Genomic DNA, 19,155 nt, shown 5'->3' on the forward strand with positions numbered 1-19,155 from the left:
TTGCTTGTCTCTGTTGATGTAAAAACATTTTGAAAGCAACATTGATAGACATTAAACATTTATAACCAGTTTATAAAGCTACTGTATACTTTAATCGATAAATTCTCGTAGAGCTTTACATTTTTCGTTATAATTGTGATAGAATTATCTTACATAGCTCACGGGCACGCGTAGTGTCATGAGAAAAATTCGGAAAAGCGAGCTTTGTAATAAATGTAATTTATCTCTCTCTCTCTCTCTCTCTCTCTCTCTCTCTCTACTCTTTCTGTCTTCTATGGAAACAAAGCTAAGCCAATGTAACTACCGAAATGTCTTTGATACTTTGGAGCATAGACAAAGTAAAAAGTTTTGCTTTGTTTGTGTTCATGTTTTCCCGATGTGCTTATTAATAAATGTTTAAGTATTTATATTTGCGAAACATTTTATTTATATGTTTGTATCATATATGCGTTTGGGCGTTCCCCAAACCTTTGGTCAACATTTTCATTTCCGCTAGAGCAACACGCTGACTTCGCATCGATTTCCGTTTCCGCCAATGTTGACTACACAGTTTGCGTGTTAAAATTTCACACACATTGACGCATACGAAGACAAATGAAGCAATTTCATTCTTATTGTATGCTGTTGTTATACGACATTTATATGGGTGTGTGCAGGGTTGGTGAAGGGGGGAATTTTAGAGAGCGTTATTACAACATGTGGGCTCCCATTTTTTATAGTATATACTATAAATCGAGCTATAAAGCGTGTTACGCTTGTGTATTTATTGGTTTCCTTGCTTTCTTCATACATAATTCAGCTGTATAGGCTTATAACATACTTTATATCTAGAGCAATACATTATATACACGAAATATAGCAGCCAAACATTTAAGGACGTTTTTAAAATTGATCAACAACCATTTTACTTGAGCTCTATTTAGTCGAAACCACAATATTCAAATGAGTTTTTTAGGCTTTATCTATCAAGTGTAAGAGCACTCTATAGATAAATTCAATACAGTTGAGATGGGAATGTGCATGGAGTTTTTTACTCAAAGTCTTCAAAGAAAAAGGTATTCTAAATTTTTTGAAGTGATGTGGGTATCTGGCAATCCAATATTTCCAAGTTTTAAATAAAGAAGAAATAAACAAAAATATTTATTTCGATAAGAGCCCTAATTATAACTCCAATGTTTATTTATGATTATAAAATTAAGTAACTTTTGAGATAAAAATGCAAACAGATTTTAATTTATCACATGCTGTTGAACATATAGTAAATATTGAAGGTCAAGTTTGTGGGTCATTGGCACAAATTTCACAATGTGGATGCACATTGGACGGTGTTGGATGTCAGTGGTCATAATTTCATCTAATGCGCCATTAACTGACGTTACCAGATGTTAATCGCACGGAAATGCTACAGATTAGAAATTATGGCATTCCATTAATTTCTCAGAATGCCACACAATGGCGTCTCAGTTATATGGGGCTGCTTGCAAAAAGTCACTTAAGCTCAAAATATGAGCAACATGCAAACAACTAATAAACTTGAGCGTTGTACACGAACGAAGCAAATCCAACTGTGAGTTTACTGTTGCTGCTTTAGTGTTACCTTCCAAGCTGAAGGCACTCAGAAGGACTGATACCAGACTGGACTTTGCCTTGAAATGCGGCAAATCATACTTAATGTGGCATTTTCTGGTTTTTATTATTATTATTTATTTCAGATTTCTTTTTTTACTTTGCGTTCGCTCTCTTGAGAACAAGCCACAGATTTAAAAGGAATGCCTACAGACAAAGCAACAGCAGCAACAATAAAATCTAAATCATAAAAAAAGAGAGAAGGAGAAGTAAAAACGAAATGAGATGCGAAACGCAGTGAAGGCAAAAGGCAAATAAAAACCACAGAGGCAAAAAAGGACTTCACTAAGCAGGCAGAAGCGCAAAGATGATATAAATTTTATTGTCATGTCCAAGTAGATTAAACTAGCTTCATGTACGCATCGTCTCTCACAGCTTCTGTTCCCAACTGCTAAGTTGTGCCCCCAAAAGTATGCTACACAAAGGATACTGAGATTTATTAAGAAGTTGCGCACATCAGTGTGTGTGCGTGGGTGTATCTGTGCATTTATGTTTGTATATGAAATGAAAGTATTTTGTGAACTTTACATGACATATTTATACATATCGCATCAGTCGCTACAAAAAGTTTTATTAATTTTGACATAAAGCGCTACAATCCCTTTTTGGAGTCCCCAGCTGCATGCTGGGAAACTTTTACGTTTAAAATTTATCTGGCAATTCATTTTGACATGACAGCCAAATAAATAATGATTTATTTGTATGTATGCTCTGGCTTTGGCTAAAGGTGCAGAACCCAAAGCCAGACACCGGCACCTCGATCTAACTCAAGACACAGGCTGAGCTCATTAAGTGTAAGGCTTTGTTTGCTGCGTCGCCAATTGGCATTAAGCTGTCAAAAATTTATAAATTGCCGACACTTAAAGATTTATAATCTTTGGCCCGACAATCCCAAAGGAATAAGCTCTGGTTTAAGTGCCACTTAAGTCAAACATGTCCCTAAAAAATAGAAATTTATGTTTACTTATGTTTCAGTTGGTTAACCAATTAACAACCGCACAAAAATCATTTTCGCCAGCTCAGCGCATGTATTTAAAACTTTTATTACTTAAATTAAGGGTACGCGTTTAGCAATTTATCATAATTTCACTTTTTCACTTCAAATATTTGCGTCTCAGCAAAATGAAGAGATGCGACATACAGGAGTAGTGGGCTCTGATACTTTTGGCATTCAAAACTTCTTGGAAGACAAATTACCGACAAATGTAAATTTTGTCATACCTCAACGATTCAAGCTATATTTTATTAATTTTTCATGCTCAGCTCAATCGTGCGGAGGCATTTCCTTTATCATTTATTCCTTGTGTCAACAGACAGTTGTCTGCAGTTGCATAGAAATTTTTTCTACATCCATGTCTTCTGCCAACTGTTGGACAGCGATAAAATGTCATTTAATTGGACCTTTCCAATTGATGATAAACAAATAATCTCTGTCTTATTGATATTCAGGCTGTTGAAGTGAACATATAAGCATGAGAAAAACAGTTGTAGATCTTAATGTAATTATTTTTTTTTATTTGCATCGGGGATAAGTAGATTTAAGATTTCAAAAAGCAAGCTTTCAAGTTAGTAAGGCGTTCCAATTTAACTTTAGCTCAAAAAATTCAATTGCAACAGTGCAGCAAATAAGCTCAAGTCATTAACAGAATAATCATTCGATGATTCCGTTAGATGCTGCTACCCGCTTTTACGCGCTTTCCAATGTCTGGCGTTAGTGACAGTGATATTCCAATAAGACAGTGATAATCCAATAAGAGAACGCGAATGCGCGTTTTACAACAGTAATATAAGTTCAGTACTTTATAGAAATCAGACAAAATGCAAGCGTAGAACTAGTATTTTATTATAATAAATGTAAACGCTTATGCAAAAGTGAAAATACAAATAATTACATTATATGATTGAGATTGATTTGAGAGTATATCAGAGAAATCTAAAATAAATTTTAGTGCCCTCTTTATTATACTAAATACAGTGCAGTGAATGTTTTGTGCTGATTGTATTTAATTGTAATGTTTCTACAAAATTAATATTAAACTAATTTAGACAAACAAAGGCAGCGTTTCGATCCCAATATGATGCTGTTTTAAGCCTATTATTTTTAATATTTTCTAGCCTTTGTATAAAGTGAAATCAATACTAATGTGAAAGGTTGAGAAGTTTATTTGCTAAGAAACACGCACACATACAGACGGACAGACGGATATGGCTATATTGACTTAGTTTCTTTTGCTGATCAAGAATATATATACAATACTTTATGGGGTCTGCCACGCCTCCTTCTCCCTGTTACACACATTTTCACAACTTCAACTTCAACCCTTCTTCATTTTTTACGAAAATGTCAAAGTGTATAAAAAAGATATTCACTATAGCTCTATTATAACCTACAATCATTTAAAGATATCCTTTCGATCTTATCTCATAAATGTTTACATTCATATTAATATATTATATATTATAATATATAAATAATATATATCATAAATATATTATATTATAATATTAATTTTAATAATATTATTTATATATTTTTTTTATAAATTATAATTTAAAATCATAATTGAATATTTAATGAATCTATACTATAGGCTTTATAAAATTCATTATTATTATTTATACTATTTTTGTCAAGCTATGGAACTATTAAACATCCAATTGTTATTGAATAACGCATATTTAATAATATTATAATTTTATATTGATCGTAATCTTGTAGCGTATGGCAAAGTAGAGTAGTTGCTACATAAAAAGGGAGTCATGATAAGTCGCTCAATGGTGGGCTGGATATAGACAAGTGGACTCAACATCAAAGTGCCAAAACAATGTTAGATGTGATTGCGGGCGTAGATTAGGATCTATATAATAGTCGGGTTACCGCGGTGTTCGCTCTTCAAGCAAAAATCCATAGTTTTCTTTTTTATATTTATAATGTAAAATTTACAAATATGCACTTAAATTTTATGGTATGCCGTGAGGGTATGACATAAGCCGAAGAGCTTATTCTCTTCGTATTCATGTTGTACATACATTAATGACTTTAGCACTACTCAGAAACTTTACTCTTCTCAAATAAAAGCCAACCATTATGGAAATGAAATTTGATTTTTCCTCTCTTCTTCTGATGTAAATCCAAACAGGGACGACGAAAGCCTGTAATTTTATTGGTCCAGGATGCCTTTTATTCCTTGTTATATTTAATTGCACAGACTCATGATACCCATTTCGGGTGACCAAACATTTTCTCTTTTAGAAACTGCACAACTAGACGATTGCTTGCTAGTAAATTTTGTATATTCCTTAAGAGTTATTTCGTCGTTCGAAACAAATAGTGTAAAAGTTGACTCTTTGACTGAATACATGAGTGAGTGCTTAGGTGAATGAGTGAATGAAATGCTCTGGAAGCCTGTCAGTTTCAGCGTGCACAAGAACTGTGTGTATATTAAATTTTTCTCGTAACAGTTGAATTCACAAGCATAAACATGCTTTTGCAATTCGCGAGTGGCAGGTGAAGCCGATGATGTACGGCTGCTGCTGATAGCTTCCATTAAGAGTGGTTCGCGCCACAGCAACTTGAATTCCTTTTTGCGTTTTAATTAAAATGTAATTTACCGCCTTGTCGAATGCCGGCCATTGCGATTCGCAGCCATTTGCCCTCACGGAATGATTGACAAGCCGACGCACTGACTGCCAGCCTGTTTCACTCATTGATGCGATGCTAGCTAACATCTTAGCTTTGTCGCTAGTATTGCAATTGGATTTCCAATCGATTTTTTTGTGCTAATGTACTAGTCTCTTGACACAATGGTCTATGCATTTTGCAAATGCCAGTCGGCAAAATTCTTTTAAAAAATGCTTGTATGAATAATTTATAAAATAATAGTTTTAATCGAAAGAAAATAATATCTAATGGAAAATCCTGCGAATTCTTTTTTCATCACATTTATACGTTATATGCAAAGCTTAGATATTTTTTTAAAATCTACTTAACATTTTGCTATTTATTATTTTTTACATATAGACAGGCAAACGCTTATAAAGTTTGCATAAATTTGGCCACTTTGTGTTTGTTGTTTTTTGTAGTGTTGACCAACAGCTTAGCAAAAATTCTTGGGTGTTTGAAAAATGTCGAAACATTTATCCATTTGCACGGAATGCTCTGGGGAGCTGGTGGCGATCCGAGCTTAAAATGTTGCAAAACAGGAAAAAGAAAACTGTAAGCTTCGGCAAAAGTGACCCTTTTTGTGACGTAGCTGCCGCAGGGCTTTGGGATTAACTGGGGTTCGGGACGATGGTGAGGAAAAATTGAAACAAGTTACCCACACCATTTGAAGTTCTTTAGCTCTTTGGCAATTTATTCAAATGCCTGGCAAAGTGCTAAATAAACAAGACTGAAAAATGCCTAGGTCTTTGCCACTGCCAGCTGAGAGTTCGGACCGGCAAACGTGTGCTTACTTTTTTGGGTCTTAGGCGGTGCCAAAAAAAAAAAAAAACAAGTGGACAAATAAAAGTTGGGCGCCACCAACTTTTAAATACACTTTGACTAGGGCATCGCAGCAAACACATGCGTGCACTCTCAAACACATACATACACACAAAACAACTAACGCGTCACAGTTCGCTTTAGCTGTATCATGGGCAGGGGCGTTTGTATGGCGCGTCAGCTCGTGCACCCCGCTGCCTATATTGAAAATTTAAATGTAAATAAAGTTATTTATCCGATTGTTCTGAAATTTTCACAATCGGTCGAAAACATGACTAGGCAATTTTGTGTGATTTTATTCACGATTTTTAAAAAAAATTTACTGCGCTCTTAATATTAATCGTTTTTTTTCGAATTTGCGGGGCAGGAAAGGAAGGCCGTAGTGTCCTGCATATAGAGCACCTACATACCAATATTGGTTGCTCTAGCTCTTATAAGTGCTGAGAAACACGCACTCATACGACGGACAGACGAACATGGCTATATCTCGACTCAGCTCGTCGAGCTGATGAAGAATATATATACTATTTTATGGGTCTGCCACGCCTCCTTCTCCCTGTTACTTACATTTGAGCAACTTATAATACCCTTTTTTTTTTACAAAAATGTCAAAGTGTATAAAAATAATAATGCTCAAAAAGATGATAGCACATGGTGTTTGGCCTCAAGCTTCTCTGTCGCACTCACCTTGTATGGGAACATAAATATTTAGATAAAGACAATCCTCTGATTGATTTTGCAGATAGGGCAGCAATCGTTTCAGATATTCCAAACGTCCCTTAGGCATGCGCTCCAGAGCAGCCGACTCATTGCGTATGTCCGGCAGGCGTTGTGGGCAAACGGCGCTGAATCTGCAAGGAAAGGAAAAAGATAAAAAGCGCGTGAAAAGCAATGAAAATAACTTGAAGGCAAGCAAAACTTTTTCGCTGCCTGTGACATTTTTTCTCATTTATATTTCACTTTTATTTTCTGGTTTTATTTTATGCTAGACCGCTTGCGATTGTTGTTTAAAAAGGTTTCAAAACTTGTAAATAGGCTTATTTTTATGCCAGACTTGCGATTGTCGTTATAAACAGATTAATTTGCTTGCATTGTGTAATCTTTGCCGCAGCCAGTTTAAGTAAACTTCATCGTTTTTTTTCCTCGCTGTGATTCTCTTTGGGCCATAATAACTTTTTGATTTGGGCTCAAAGTTTGCGCTCTCATTTATTACCCCCGCCCCTGCTGACCGCTCTGCTATCAAAGCTTTGGAGCCTTGCAATTGGTTTTCGATTTACAGCTCGCAGCCTCACATCATTTGTTGCATTCCTTTTACAATCTACTGACGTTTGTGGACCTGCCATGCAAATGCCAACAGGGTTTTTTGTTTGCCTTTGCCACTGCCACACAGTTCTGGCCTTGCGCTCATTTATGACTGCCCAAAATAACTCGAACGTGTTCTCTGGTCTGACAGCTGCAATTCCCTTGAACTCGCACTCGTTTTATACCACATTGGTATTTTATTTGCTTTAATCTACCGTTTGACAGGCATCTCGATAAGTAACCCGGAACATGGAACATTTTGGGTTTTTGGTTAACAACATATCCATATTATTTACCGAGTAATTTTATATTATTATATTATTTATATTAACTTCGAGTAATTTTAATTCAAAATATTCAGGATGGCAACAAATCACTAGTGAAATTTAATTCCGCTAAAATCATTTTCGCGGAAAATGAAAAATCGGAAATTTTCGATATACAGCAGAGCTTTGAGTGATTTCTTTTATTACTAACATTTTCACCAATCTTTTACAACTCGGCTGCTACCTGCTGGCACCGTCCCAGATTTAAATGACCCAAAAGATTGTTTAGTAACTTTTTTTTAACAACTCTTAAGTTTACCATTGCAGAAAAATAGAGTCTTGATTTGTTTCTTTGTAAATTACGTAATTTGGCTTATTTTTGTATAGCTAATATAGTGAAATTAAGCAGAAACCGTTGTTAATTTTTTAACGAGCTTTTTAGTAATGAGTTTTCGAATTCCTTGTAAGTTCTCATAGTATTCAAAAGGCTTTATTGTATTTACAATAATTATAATGTATTAAAATTTGTATATGGCATGAATTTTGATATTTGGGGTCCATTAGGATTGGACCGAGCTGTTTGCCTTTCATTTTCGTTATGCCGCGCTTCGCGGTTCAACTCGTTTAGTTACAGCCAACTTTTTGGGGCATTGCCATCAAATTGTCATAAAGCGAAAATCAATAGAAACGTTAAAAACATTTTTTGGTCTTTTTACTACATATCAGTGAATTCTGGGTAGCACTCATTCATGAAATGCATTAACATTAATGATATTGCGAAACGAGAATATATTTTATTAAATTTCCTTCCAGTTTATTTCGCATTGGCTGAAGCACTTTGCGTTGTGTGTGTTTTTTCACCCTTGTTTGTTGAGTATATTTAATTTTTATTATATTTGAAATGGTTTTTAGTGTATGGCGAAATGACCACGAAGTAAACTCGTGGCCCAACAAGTTTAACGGGCGCTTGTGGTGTCCAGGCGATTGCCACAATAATCATTAATTTTATGGCAAAACAATAAGGCAGGGTATAAAAGTTTAATTTTGGGCTTAATATTGGCCTTTGCCCTGTCTGCTTAATGACCAAAGAGCTGCAAGTGGGCACGCTGAACCTGAGCACTATCATGCCCCTGGACACGATAAGAACACAAATTTCACAGTGAGAAAATATTAAAAAATAATGAAAGTGAAAAGTTTTAACAGCTTCAGTGCACACACACAACATCAGGTGACATACTGTAATGGTCTCTCCCCCTGCCATTTAATGGCGAACTCATAAAAACCACATTTTGAATTTTTAATGCGCTTTTGGCAAAGTAGCAGCGATCTTGTTTATGCGACTTTTGTATTCTGTGCAAGCTGAGCTGATAAGCAGACAGTGGTAGCTTTTCAAATGGTTGGGATAATTAGGGTCAGCTCAGTGAACGATCGAGATTTGTTTGTTTGTTACCAGATTTTTTATATAATCAATAAAAGTTTGTATGGCTCGTATTAAAAAGATTCTGATGGCTCATAAGTTGTGTGAATTGATGGTTGTGTTAATGCTGGATTGAATTACAGACGAATAGCAACAGCTGCGTCTGCATTGAGTTAAATAAAGTTTCAGCTCTTCTAGAGGTTGCAGGCATTTTAACATTAGTGGGCATTGACTGTTGATTACTATTCATGGCTGGGGTTGGTGTAAAGATTGAAATGATAAGCTTTTGCAGCAATTTCTTTCGTCTACTCTAAACCCAATTTAAATTTAGTCAACTGTCGTCGTTGTTGGGGCTTATCGCTTATCATTTTCCGTGACAAACAAGCGGGGCGAAAATTTGCTCTAAAGCAAAACAAACAAACAATTTTCATCTTGTTGTGGCCGAGGTAGAAAAACATGCTACGCATATAAATCATGTGGCTAAAAGTAAACAGGTCTCAAAACATGGCACATGGCACACGGCATGGGACACAGGGCATTCGCAGATTTGTTTGTTTTCTTTTTATATTTTTGTTGTTGTTTGAATATTTGAGAGCAAAAGCTGGCTGCTTGAATTTGTCTGTATATGTTGACCACGCACCGCATAATCTGTTGATGGAGGCAGGTGGATCATAGAGCGAGCGAGCGATGAGCTTCTAGAGAATGGGCAAACCAACCTCAAGCACTTGCAGCTTTGGCTTAAATACATCAAACAGAAGCATATTCTCAGCCAAGCGGAAAAATGCATGTACCCAGCCAGTGCGGCAGAGGTATAAAGAGAGAGAAAGAGTCTGGTGGCATAAACACTTAGAAGGATATTTATGTGTGGATAGAGCGAAGTGGGCGGGTCGGAGCAGCGGACCGAAAATGATATGCGACATTGCGGGACATGTCAAGCATAATAGATTAATTTTACCTGTGGCCATCGGCGCAGAAGTCTACCGCCGTACTCTTTCCCTCACTTACTCTTCACAGCTTGGCGTCACCGTCGCCATTGCTGCTCACAAATTAGATTGACAGCTCGGCTCTTCTTCATATTTTATATGCCACCTGCCTTACCTTACCTTACCTATCTACTTCGCTTTGCTTGGTCTAAAGTACGCATAAAGCTCTCTTGCCGCAGTCAAATTAAATAAAATCCAATTTAAAATGAATTTTCGCAATTTCATTTACAACAACCACCATGGGCCACAGAAAATTATGCAGTGGCGCCCCTCAGCAGCAGCATGATGTGCTGGTTACGGAATCCCTCGTCCTCACTCTTACCCCATTCGCGGTAGCACTGCTCTTGAGTCTTAAATTGGAATTAACGTTTTTAATGATGGAAGCGACGTTTTTTCTTTTTTTCGTTTTGCAAGCAGCTGGCTGTGAAGTGCACGCATTTGCGGGGCCACAGACATCGGTTATAGCCTTCAAGTAGAGCATTCATTAATGCGCATTCTATTAGGAAAATCTTTGGCTTGAGCTTTCCGCCAGCAGCTTTGCCTTTCTCTCATACATTTGCATGTGCATATGTACTATATATACATTTTCCCTTTTTTTACAGCTTCCATGCAATATGCATAAAGCGAGCAGTGTATTGCGATTTTTCTCTACATAGTATAATTGGATGCTGGCTAGTAGGCATGCTGGCAACCGTGCTGCTAGGATTGTGGCAACATCAACAGGAACGGTGTACTGGAGGAAGGACATAGAACGCAGAGCGTTGGTTGTCGCCACTAATCCGCTTGTTTATTATAATCCTTACGCCAAAGGCAAAAGCTTTATGACGTCCAAAGCGCAAAGTGGCTTGGAAATTTATTTTTTAACACAACAACTCTAAACCACCATAGAATGAAGGGTAAAGTGTTTTCACAAGGCAAAGGCTGCCATTTGCTGTTGATGATGTTTTTGGTGGTAGCACGCGTGGCTTGTCAAAGCTTCCACAACTTTAGCTTATGCTCAAGCACACATGTGAGGCTCTAAGCAGAGTGGATGCTTGGAAAATGCATAATGAGCACAATGCTATGTTAGAATCGATAGATATTACAAGCTGAAGTTAAAGATAGAATAAGCAACAAGGAATAGTTCGGTATTTTCTCAGTTTGGATTCTAAATACGTAATGAGGAATATTTAAGTAGGTGTAATAACAATTGTCCAGTTTTTATATCGCTTAGGTCCTCTTATCATAGATGTTCAACTTATGGTGCGACAGTTCCGAAGACGTTCTGATATCCCCAATTTTAGGTACTCCCAGGTCTCTTTGGATGTCTGAAGTTCTTAAGTACCATGGCAAGTCATATGAGTCTCAGGGATTTAGCATGTTAGAGTTGGTTTTATAAGCTATCCCGTATATTTGCAATCCATAATATGAGGAGCTAACCCAGCAAAAAACCGTCAGAACAGAGACTCACTTGCAAAGCGTAGCATTTGTTGGTTCCAATGTTTCAGCGCGTGGCTCAGTCATCAAAGCTCTGCAGGTATGCCTGCATATGTCAGCATCTTCAGAAATGTTTATGAAAATTGTACACTTATATTATATATACTCCTAGAGTATATAACCATATGCAATGGGTGAAATTTAGATTGGGCAAACGCTTGTGTATTCTCATTCAAAAAGTCGCAAGTATTCGCTTTCATTGTGTGCGGGCAGATTGCTTCTGTTCTATCTCTGGATAATCTGTAATACACGTAAGTAATTTCTTGAGTATTCCTGAGTGTTTATTATAGATACTAATTTCGAGAAAATTTGCAATTATCATTGGCGCATCTAAAAAGTCGTTTTTCTTGTGTCCGAGTTTCCTTATGATAACAACGTGGCAAGGGTTTCACAATTTAAAAAATCTTTCTAAAAAGACTTACATGACGACATACGACATTTTCTTTAATAGTCTTAAAGTCCTTCTTTTTTTTTTTTTTTAAGTGCATTAACATAATTGACAATAAGATTGCTTGGGATTAAAATGGACTTATAATGGACAATAATATATTATATAAATTATCTCAAATTTATATCCTAGATAGTGTTAGCTGTTTAGAGTTTTTATATTAATCTTCTAGCTAATCTACATATGTACAATGCAATTAAATTGAATTGATTATTTGACTATTCATTCCATTTCATTATGATTGCTAATTTTGCAACATTTAGATCGTTCTCTTTTAGTCTTAAGTAGGCAGCAATCATTGAGGCTTGAAAATAAGAACCACGAAATGTATCCATTTCGGCATTTTACTGTAAATCCGGCTAATGACCTTTTTTACCTTGAGCCCAGTGTCCGTCCGGCTGCTGAGCCTTTTGACGGTCGAAACGACTTTATTACGCTGACGCGTTGAAAAATCACTTGAACATTATTCAAGGAGTTTATTGGACTGCTGGTGCGGGTGCTTGTCTGTCTACGGTTGTCAGCAGGACGGAATAAATCACGGACAGAGCTGAGTGACTTGACAAATAAAGCCGCTGGTGCCCCCCTCCCTACGTCCCACGCTGAACTGATGTTTTGGGTCAGATAGACTGAAATTGTTGTACAATATTAGGACAAAAATTCGTGAGCTCACAAGCAGCAGCAATAGCAGGTGCCACAGGTATTTGAGTCAACATCATTTCTGAACAGAACTGTTATATGTTATGTAATATTTATTTGACGAGCGTTGATTTGGGCTTTTTTCCGCTTTGGCTAAGTCAGCGACAAAAAATGTTTAATAAAATGAAAAAGTAGCAAAAGCAAAGGAGCGCGAGGCAGAAGGTACAAAGCTGCTTCTTCAGCACGCACCCTTTGCAAAGCAAATAATGCGGCTGTCGGGACAGTAATGTTGCGACGGTCTTCTGGGAATATTTTTGAGTAATGATTTGCCACTTGGGAGCTTTTGTAAATTAGATGCTCGGGTTGCCGCTACAGTTGCCCTTGCCGTTGCTGTTATTGTTGTTGTTGTTGCTCGCGTGTCGCAGATGCTGCCGACGGCACCGTAAATATTTAATTTGCGGAACATTTCAAGCGAAAGCCCATCGAGGGTCGTCCGAGACCTTTGGCTTACATTCAACTTGCTGCCTTACCGTCGCGTATTATCATTTTCACTTATTATTATTTTTAAATTTTTGACTAGAATTCTAAGAACTCCAGTCCTGTCTTGGGCCACAGCCTGTGCACTTGACAATAATGAGACGAAGTTAATTGAGGTGACAATTGCCGGGCAACGGCTGTTGGCGACCTCCTTTTGAGCTATGGTATGTTGATCATTTGGTGTATTTCGGTTAAGTGCTGGCATCAACAACGCCTGCGGCAAATGCTTTACTTAACAACACGCATTTGCATTGAAATTGAATTCCGCTTAAGCTGGTGCTCAAAGGCATTCATAAATCAGTTACATGAAGAGCTCATTATAAATTCAGCAAAGCTCTTGGATTTAAAACAAATTATTTTGATTTTATATGCGATATTTGCTACTTAAGTTCACTAGCGTCAAAACCTTATGATTTCCCACAAATAAACTCTCGAAAAATCTAAAATAAATCATATAAGCTTTGTCATGTTTTCAACCCATGCACAATGGTCCCAAGCCGATTTTTTTTTTGGCATAAAGTCTACTAATAAAGCTAGGCACTTGAATTTTGGCATGTAGAATTTATGTAGAATATTTTAGAATTTTGTATTTTTCTTATTTCCATTTTAATAATTTTTATTGTTGGAAGGTGCCATTGCACCGCGCACATTATACTAATTTTCAACTATTTTCGATTAAAAATTCAACATGGTTTTTTTTTTTTTTGAAAAGGGCCAAATCGGGCCGAAACTATTACTATTGCGTCAAATACGATAGTTATAAGAACAAACATACGTAATTAGTTTCTCTCAGAAAGCCTCAATTTGTTAGTTATACTCTACGAAACGTAGAGAACGCTTAACTAAAAAACTAGGACTACATATAAAAATACTATTTAAAGTAGATAATACATACCTTTATCTTCATTTTACACTGTTATTTTAATTGACGTAAAAATATTTAACTGTTACAAAAATTAAAATCGTGTCAAAAAAAAAATTGTTTTTTTCAGGCATCTGATTGATTGCTGACTTTTAAGAGCTCACAAAAAACTTAACATAAAATTAAAACTTTTTTAAAAATTATTGTGTATGTGTGCCATGTATTGACTTTAAGATTGCACCAGCAAAAAGTCAAAGTTCTTATTTTGAAATTTGGGACCACAGTGCGATGGCGAAAATTTCATAACTTTGAAGTTATTCACATTCTAATTTTGCAATATAGACAGCAGGGTGAGAATTTGCTGACGCGCCCTAAAAACGTCGCTGCCGACGCTTCATCGAAAACGAGCTGTGAAGCGTTAGCTTCAAAGTCAAAGTGTATATAAAAGTTGGTTGCGCCCAACGTTTTCAATCCCCCTTCGGAATAATCGGGAATACAGTAATCCTATCATAAAGGTGTAAGGACTCGCGGAACGTGAATTTTTTTATTATTAAGTCCAAATTTTTATTCAAAAAAGTTTTAGATTAGTTTTTAGGATTGATCATGCAACGCCGTTAAGCAAACATGCAGTCGATAGAAAACGCGACCTGGTGAATTAATTCAGCATTAACAAAGACGCAAAAGAGACTTTTCGAGAAAGCAAGTCATTGCAATATCTATATGTTCACCCAATAAAGGGTCATCCCGGCATACATGTTATATCAAAGTGTTTCGGGCACCTGAAAAATTAAAATATGCAGACAGCTGCGAAAATTGTATTTAATAAGAAGGCATGCGTTTTATGCATTAAGAGTGTTTGTGATTTGACTCACCTATCCGCCTTTTTGACACCCGACCACATGGCGGCAGATACAGGTGGCATGAAACGCAAATTGGCGACGGGTGGGGAGGCATAAGGAATGCCGCGGTATGCCTCAACCGGATCCAAATGCCGTCCGTCTAATTGAACAATAACGCCAGAGATGGCGCCATTGCGTGTGTGGATGATGCGTGACGAGAGCTGGGCAGGTAATTGATCATGATTCATGTTGTTGTTGCTGCTGCTGCTGCCACTTGTGGGTCTGCTGCTGCGACTACTGCTGAATGCTGCGCCGGCTGACGAGCTACTGCTGGTGCTGCCGTTGCCGTTGCTGTTGCTGCTGGCTAATGTCGCAATGGATGTTAGCGACGAGGATGTGGCAGACGCTGATGCCGATGAAGGCGACGAAGACGAAGTGAGCGATAATGAGGGCACGGAGCTAGATAGGGCAACGCTACCAGATGCGGTGCTAGAGCCGATCAGAACAAGACCGCCACCACTGTTACTTGATGGTGGGTTGCTGCCACGCTGCAGGACACTTAAATTGCCAGCTATGTTGCTGCTACTGCTATAGTTGATTCCCGCGGCATAACAGTTGTTTACATGCCACAGCAGCAATGGCAGAAGCATAAGTAGTGGCGGTTGTGTTACTGTTGAGCATATTTTTCTTCTCGTCCTCGTTCTTGTTGCTGTTGTTGCGGCTGCTGCTGCTGCTACTGCTGCTGGTGCTGGCGGCAGATGTCGCTTCAGATGCAGCAACATTACAAATACTAATATTGGTCAAAGTGGCGAAGTTGTAATGTTGCTGCTGTTGTGGAATTACTGGACAGCCTTGGGGTGGTTCTCTTATTCTTCAGCTGCTGTATAATTTACCACAATATTGCTTTTTTTCTTTTCTCGTAACCTTATTTATAAGGCTTCTCTGATATTTCAATTATTGGTGTGTATTCAATGGCAGTTGAGGCACAACTGCAAAAAGAATGAAAGTAAAAACACACACAATTAGATAATTTGCGTAAAATGTCTTTTGGGTAACACACGCTCTGAAGGAGCCCTAAAAGTATGCAATGACTTTGTAGAGTGCTCATAGAAGTAGCACAGACCCCAATCACAGACCCACTTGGCAACTGAAGGCATCGTTGTCCTTTGCCTTTTTGCTCATGCCCTTTGAATACGTTCTTGTTATTGTGTCTCTTCTTGTTTTTGTATTTACATTGGTGTATGTCTGCTTGGCAGCCTCACCTTGTTTGCATTTGTTGTGTTGTCCTTGCCCTTGTTGTTGCCGACAAGACCACACAAGAACAACAGCCACAAGAACAACAACAACAACTATGACATACAGCTGGCATTTTGCATATGTCAGGCTGGATGTGTGAATCTGGCATGCGGCATTGCATCCATACCAAAAAGATGCCTGAGCTTTAAGTTAATGTTTAATCTACAAGCCACATTGGTTCAATGGCCATTGGCTTCAGATTAAACTGTTCCTCCATTAAGCTGCAATCACTAACCGTAAGCACTTTAATGCTGCCTTTCAAAACTTTTTCTTACCACTGCCATGCCATGGTGATGTTCTTTTATCTTTATTTTTATTTTTATTTTTCTTTCTTTTAATTTGCTTTAAAGCTCTTGAGCTCAGCTGTTGATCTGAGTAATGCACTTGACCCAACTAGACGTGCTCTTAGCGCACCAAGTCTGTCTTCTTTGTTTGTGTCTGTGAAATATTTTTGGCTGCAAATAGCATACATAACTGCATAGGACGAGTATGTTCGCATCAACAATGTGCTCACTTACTTATTCTGTGCGTTGCTTTGTTGTTGTTTCTACGGCTGTCTGTCTGCGGCTTCTTACTGCAGGTGCTAAGCCTTAATGTGCATGTGGACTAGTGTCCTTGCCACAGTTTCTGCAGCTCCTGCTGCTACTGCTGCTGCTGCCTCAAGTTCTTAACAAACACTTCACGTACGCTGCGCTCAACTGCGTGGCTGTCTGCCGTTGCTCCTGCGTTGTCTGAATGCCTGCACGCTACAATTGTCAGGCAAGCGGACATTTTTGCAAGGCCCTCACGTGCTTAACGTGGCCGTTGATGTTGCTGCTGACTTCACAAGCAGCCAGTACGACATAACTGTTAGAAGAAAAAAAAACGGAGAGAGAGAGGCATGAAAAATGCTTTGGGTTAGACAATTGTTTATATGACTCTTGAGCAATGATTAATAATTAAATGTTGCTCGCACCACGTGCTATTCAAGTCTATAGTAAGAAGCCGCACTGTGCGCGTGCAAATTATTTATTTATCAAGCCAAGGATGCTTTTGAATCTATATATAATCTGTGAGCCGCTGAATTGTAAATACGAATACATACGAATCCTAGATTCGTTGCCTGACCGGCACACGGGGCAATCTTGATAAGCCGCTGCGCAAACTTTAAATTATAATGTACAAGAAATATTATGTATATCTATATCAAACTAATTAGCAGACCCCACGTATACTATACACACACAGAAAAACATCTTCCCAAGATGAGAAATCGAGATGTTTTCTTACTTTATCAAGTATACCACCCATCCCCAACGTAACTTAGCCTGTTATTGTGGCAACGACTCAATGTGCAAGTAGACTTTTAATTTATTTATACAAACAGAAATGAACTTTCTGCAAATACCTCGCCGCAAGCTAACCAGCATGGCATTTAAATGTTGTAGTCCCATAAGTAAACAAACCAACTGTAATTTCAGTTGCCAATGAAGAGCAACAATAAAGCGAATCAACTTACATTTGCCACCCCATTGTCTCCACCTGTACTTGGGAACAGTTCAGTCGAGTAAATATTCTAATTCTTTCGCCCCGTTTGTTTTCACCCTTTCTCCCTTGAACCTCATATGAATATGTCAATGTACAGCGAATGCTTTATGCTGCCTTATTGACATTGATATTGATATATTAAAAACAAATTGATTTAAGATCATTAAATTATGGCTGGAAAACGTTTAAACTACAGATAATAAGCGTCATAAGAAAGACTAGCATAATTCTTACATCTGTAGCATTTTTCCTTATTTGTAATAAAAGTTGATTATACTTTGATTCAAAGTGTAAGCATCATCATTTTTAGCAAACTAACTATTGTTGGGAAAAGTTTATTATTTACACACAGAATTTAAGTATTATTATAGAAAAACAACATTTTGAAAGCAGCTTACGAAGCAGTCCATTGGAAGCTCTCCTGAAGAAATGCTTTTTAAAATGACGCTTAACGTACAAAAAGAAACGGAAAAGTTGTCAAAAAGTTGAAAACATTGAAAACAAGTTGTGGAAGCAAGGTATGCGGATTTGAATATCTAAGCCTTAGCGGCATTAGGAATGACTTTATTAATTTGGTTTAAGTCTCTCTCTGTCTGGCTATGTAATTTGTATTTGTGTATAGGCCGACTGAAAGATAATTGGATTCAACGTTTGTTTACGCGTCTAATTTAATTGTGTACACACAGAATTACATTTTGCGAAATCTACTATTTATTTATTTAGCTCGGGCTTTAATTAAAAATCAAAACGCGATAAGCATGCGACAAGATGAAAGTAAGCAAAAGTGTTGCAGCAACAACAACGAAATAAAATACAACGGGAGAAATGGATTTGTATCTGCGGCTTGACTCGCGACTAGCTGGCTCGCAATTTCAAGCAATTTCCGCATTGATTCTGCCTTTGCGCCATAAATTTAGCCGCGCCCGCCAGACAGGATACGCCGCGTCCCACAGAGACGCGCGCAATTGTGCTTGGGTCCATGGGTCATTAATTTGTCTTTAGAGGCCCGACCGAGCTGCTAGAGCCGACGCGGCATTAAACTGCTTAAGTAGAACAACTAAATTAAGAAATATGAGTTGGCATGAGGAGCTTCTGTTTGCAAAGCAGCAAGTAAATATAAGTCGCGGGGTTAAGAGATGCTTCGCTTCTTCTCTTGATAAAGTTCAAAGCGGATATAATGCCGCACATTTTATGCATATTGGTTCATCCGTGCTTTGGCATCTACTACTACATGTTGCTGTAAGTCCTTGAAAATTGAAAAGCTGCGCTACGCAAAATTAAAATTCCGCTTACAGGCAAACACAACGAATGAGCAATAATAGCAAATGCTACATTGACATAATTCATATTTGCTATTTTATGCGCGCTCGACATGACATGTTGCTGCAGTGTGCCACGCCCTCGCTCAGAACCATACTATGTGTGTATGTATGAAGCCACAAAAAAATGCAACAATG

The 19,155-nt window shown here is 37.6% G+C and overlaps 1 protein-coding gene across 1 annotated transcript in view; it reads right to left on the minus strand.

The window, feature by feature from the left end:
- LOC108604364 (neuroligin-4, Y-linked) overlaps window positions 1-16,985 on the minus strand; it is a 35,868-nt gene extending 18,883 nt beyond the window's left edge. The window contains exons 1-3 of the mRNA XM_017993805.1: window positions 16,690-16,985; window positions 14,909-15,864; window positions 6,797-6,960 (exon numbers count right to left, since the gene is read on the minus strand). Of these exons, the coding sequence (XP_017849294.1) occupies window positions 6,797-6,960; window positions 14,909-15,657 (913 nt within the window). The 5' untranslated portion in view covers window positions 15,658-15,864; window positions 16,690-16,985. The remainder of the gene's footprint in view (window positions 1-6,796; window positions 6,961-14,908; window positions 15,865-16,689) is intronic.
- Between the last annotated feature and the right edge of the window lie 2,170 nt (window positions 16,986-19,155).

Source organism: Drosophila busckii, chromosome 3R (genome assembly GCF_011750605.1).
Source record: "Drosophila busckii strain San Diego stock center, stock number 13000-0081.31 chromosome 3R, ASM1175060v1, whole genome shotgun sequence".
NCBI classification, from domain to species: domain Eukaryota; kingdom Metazoa; phylum Arthropoda; class Insecta; order Diptera; family Drosophilidae; genus Drosophila; species Drosophila busckii.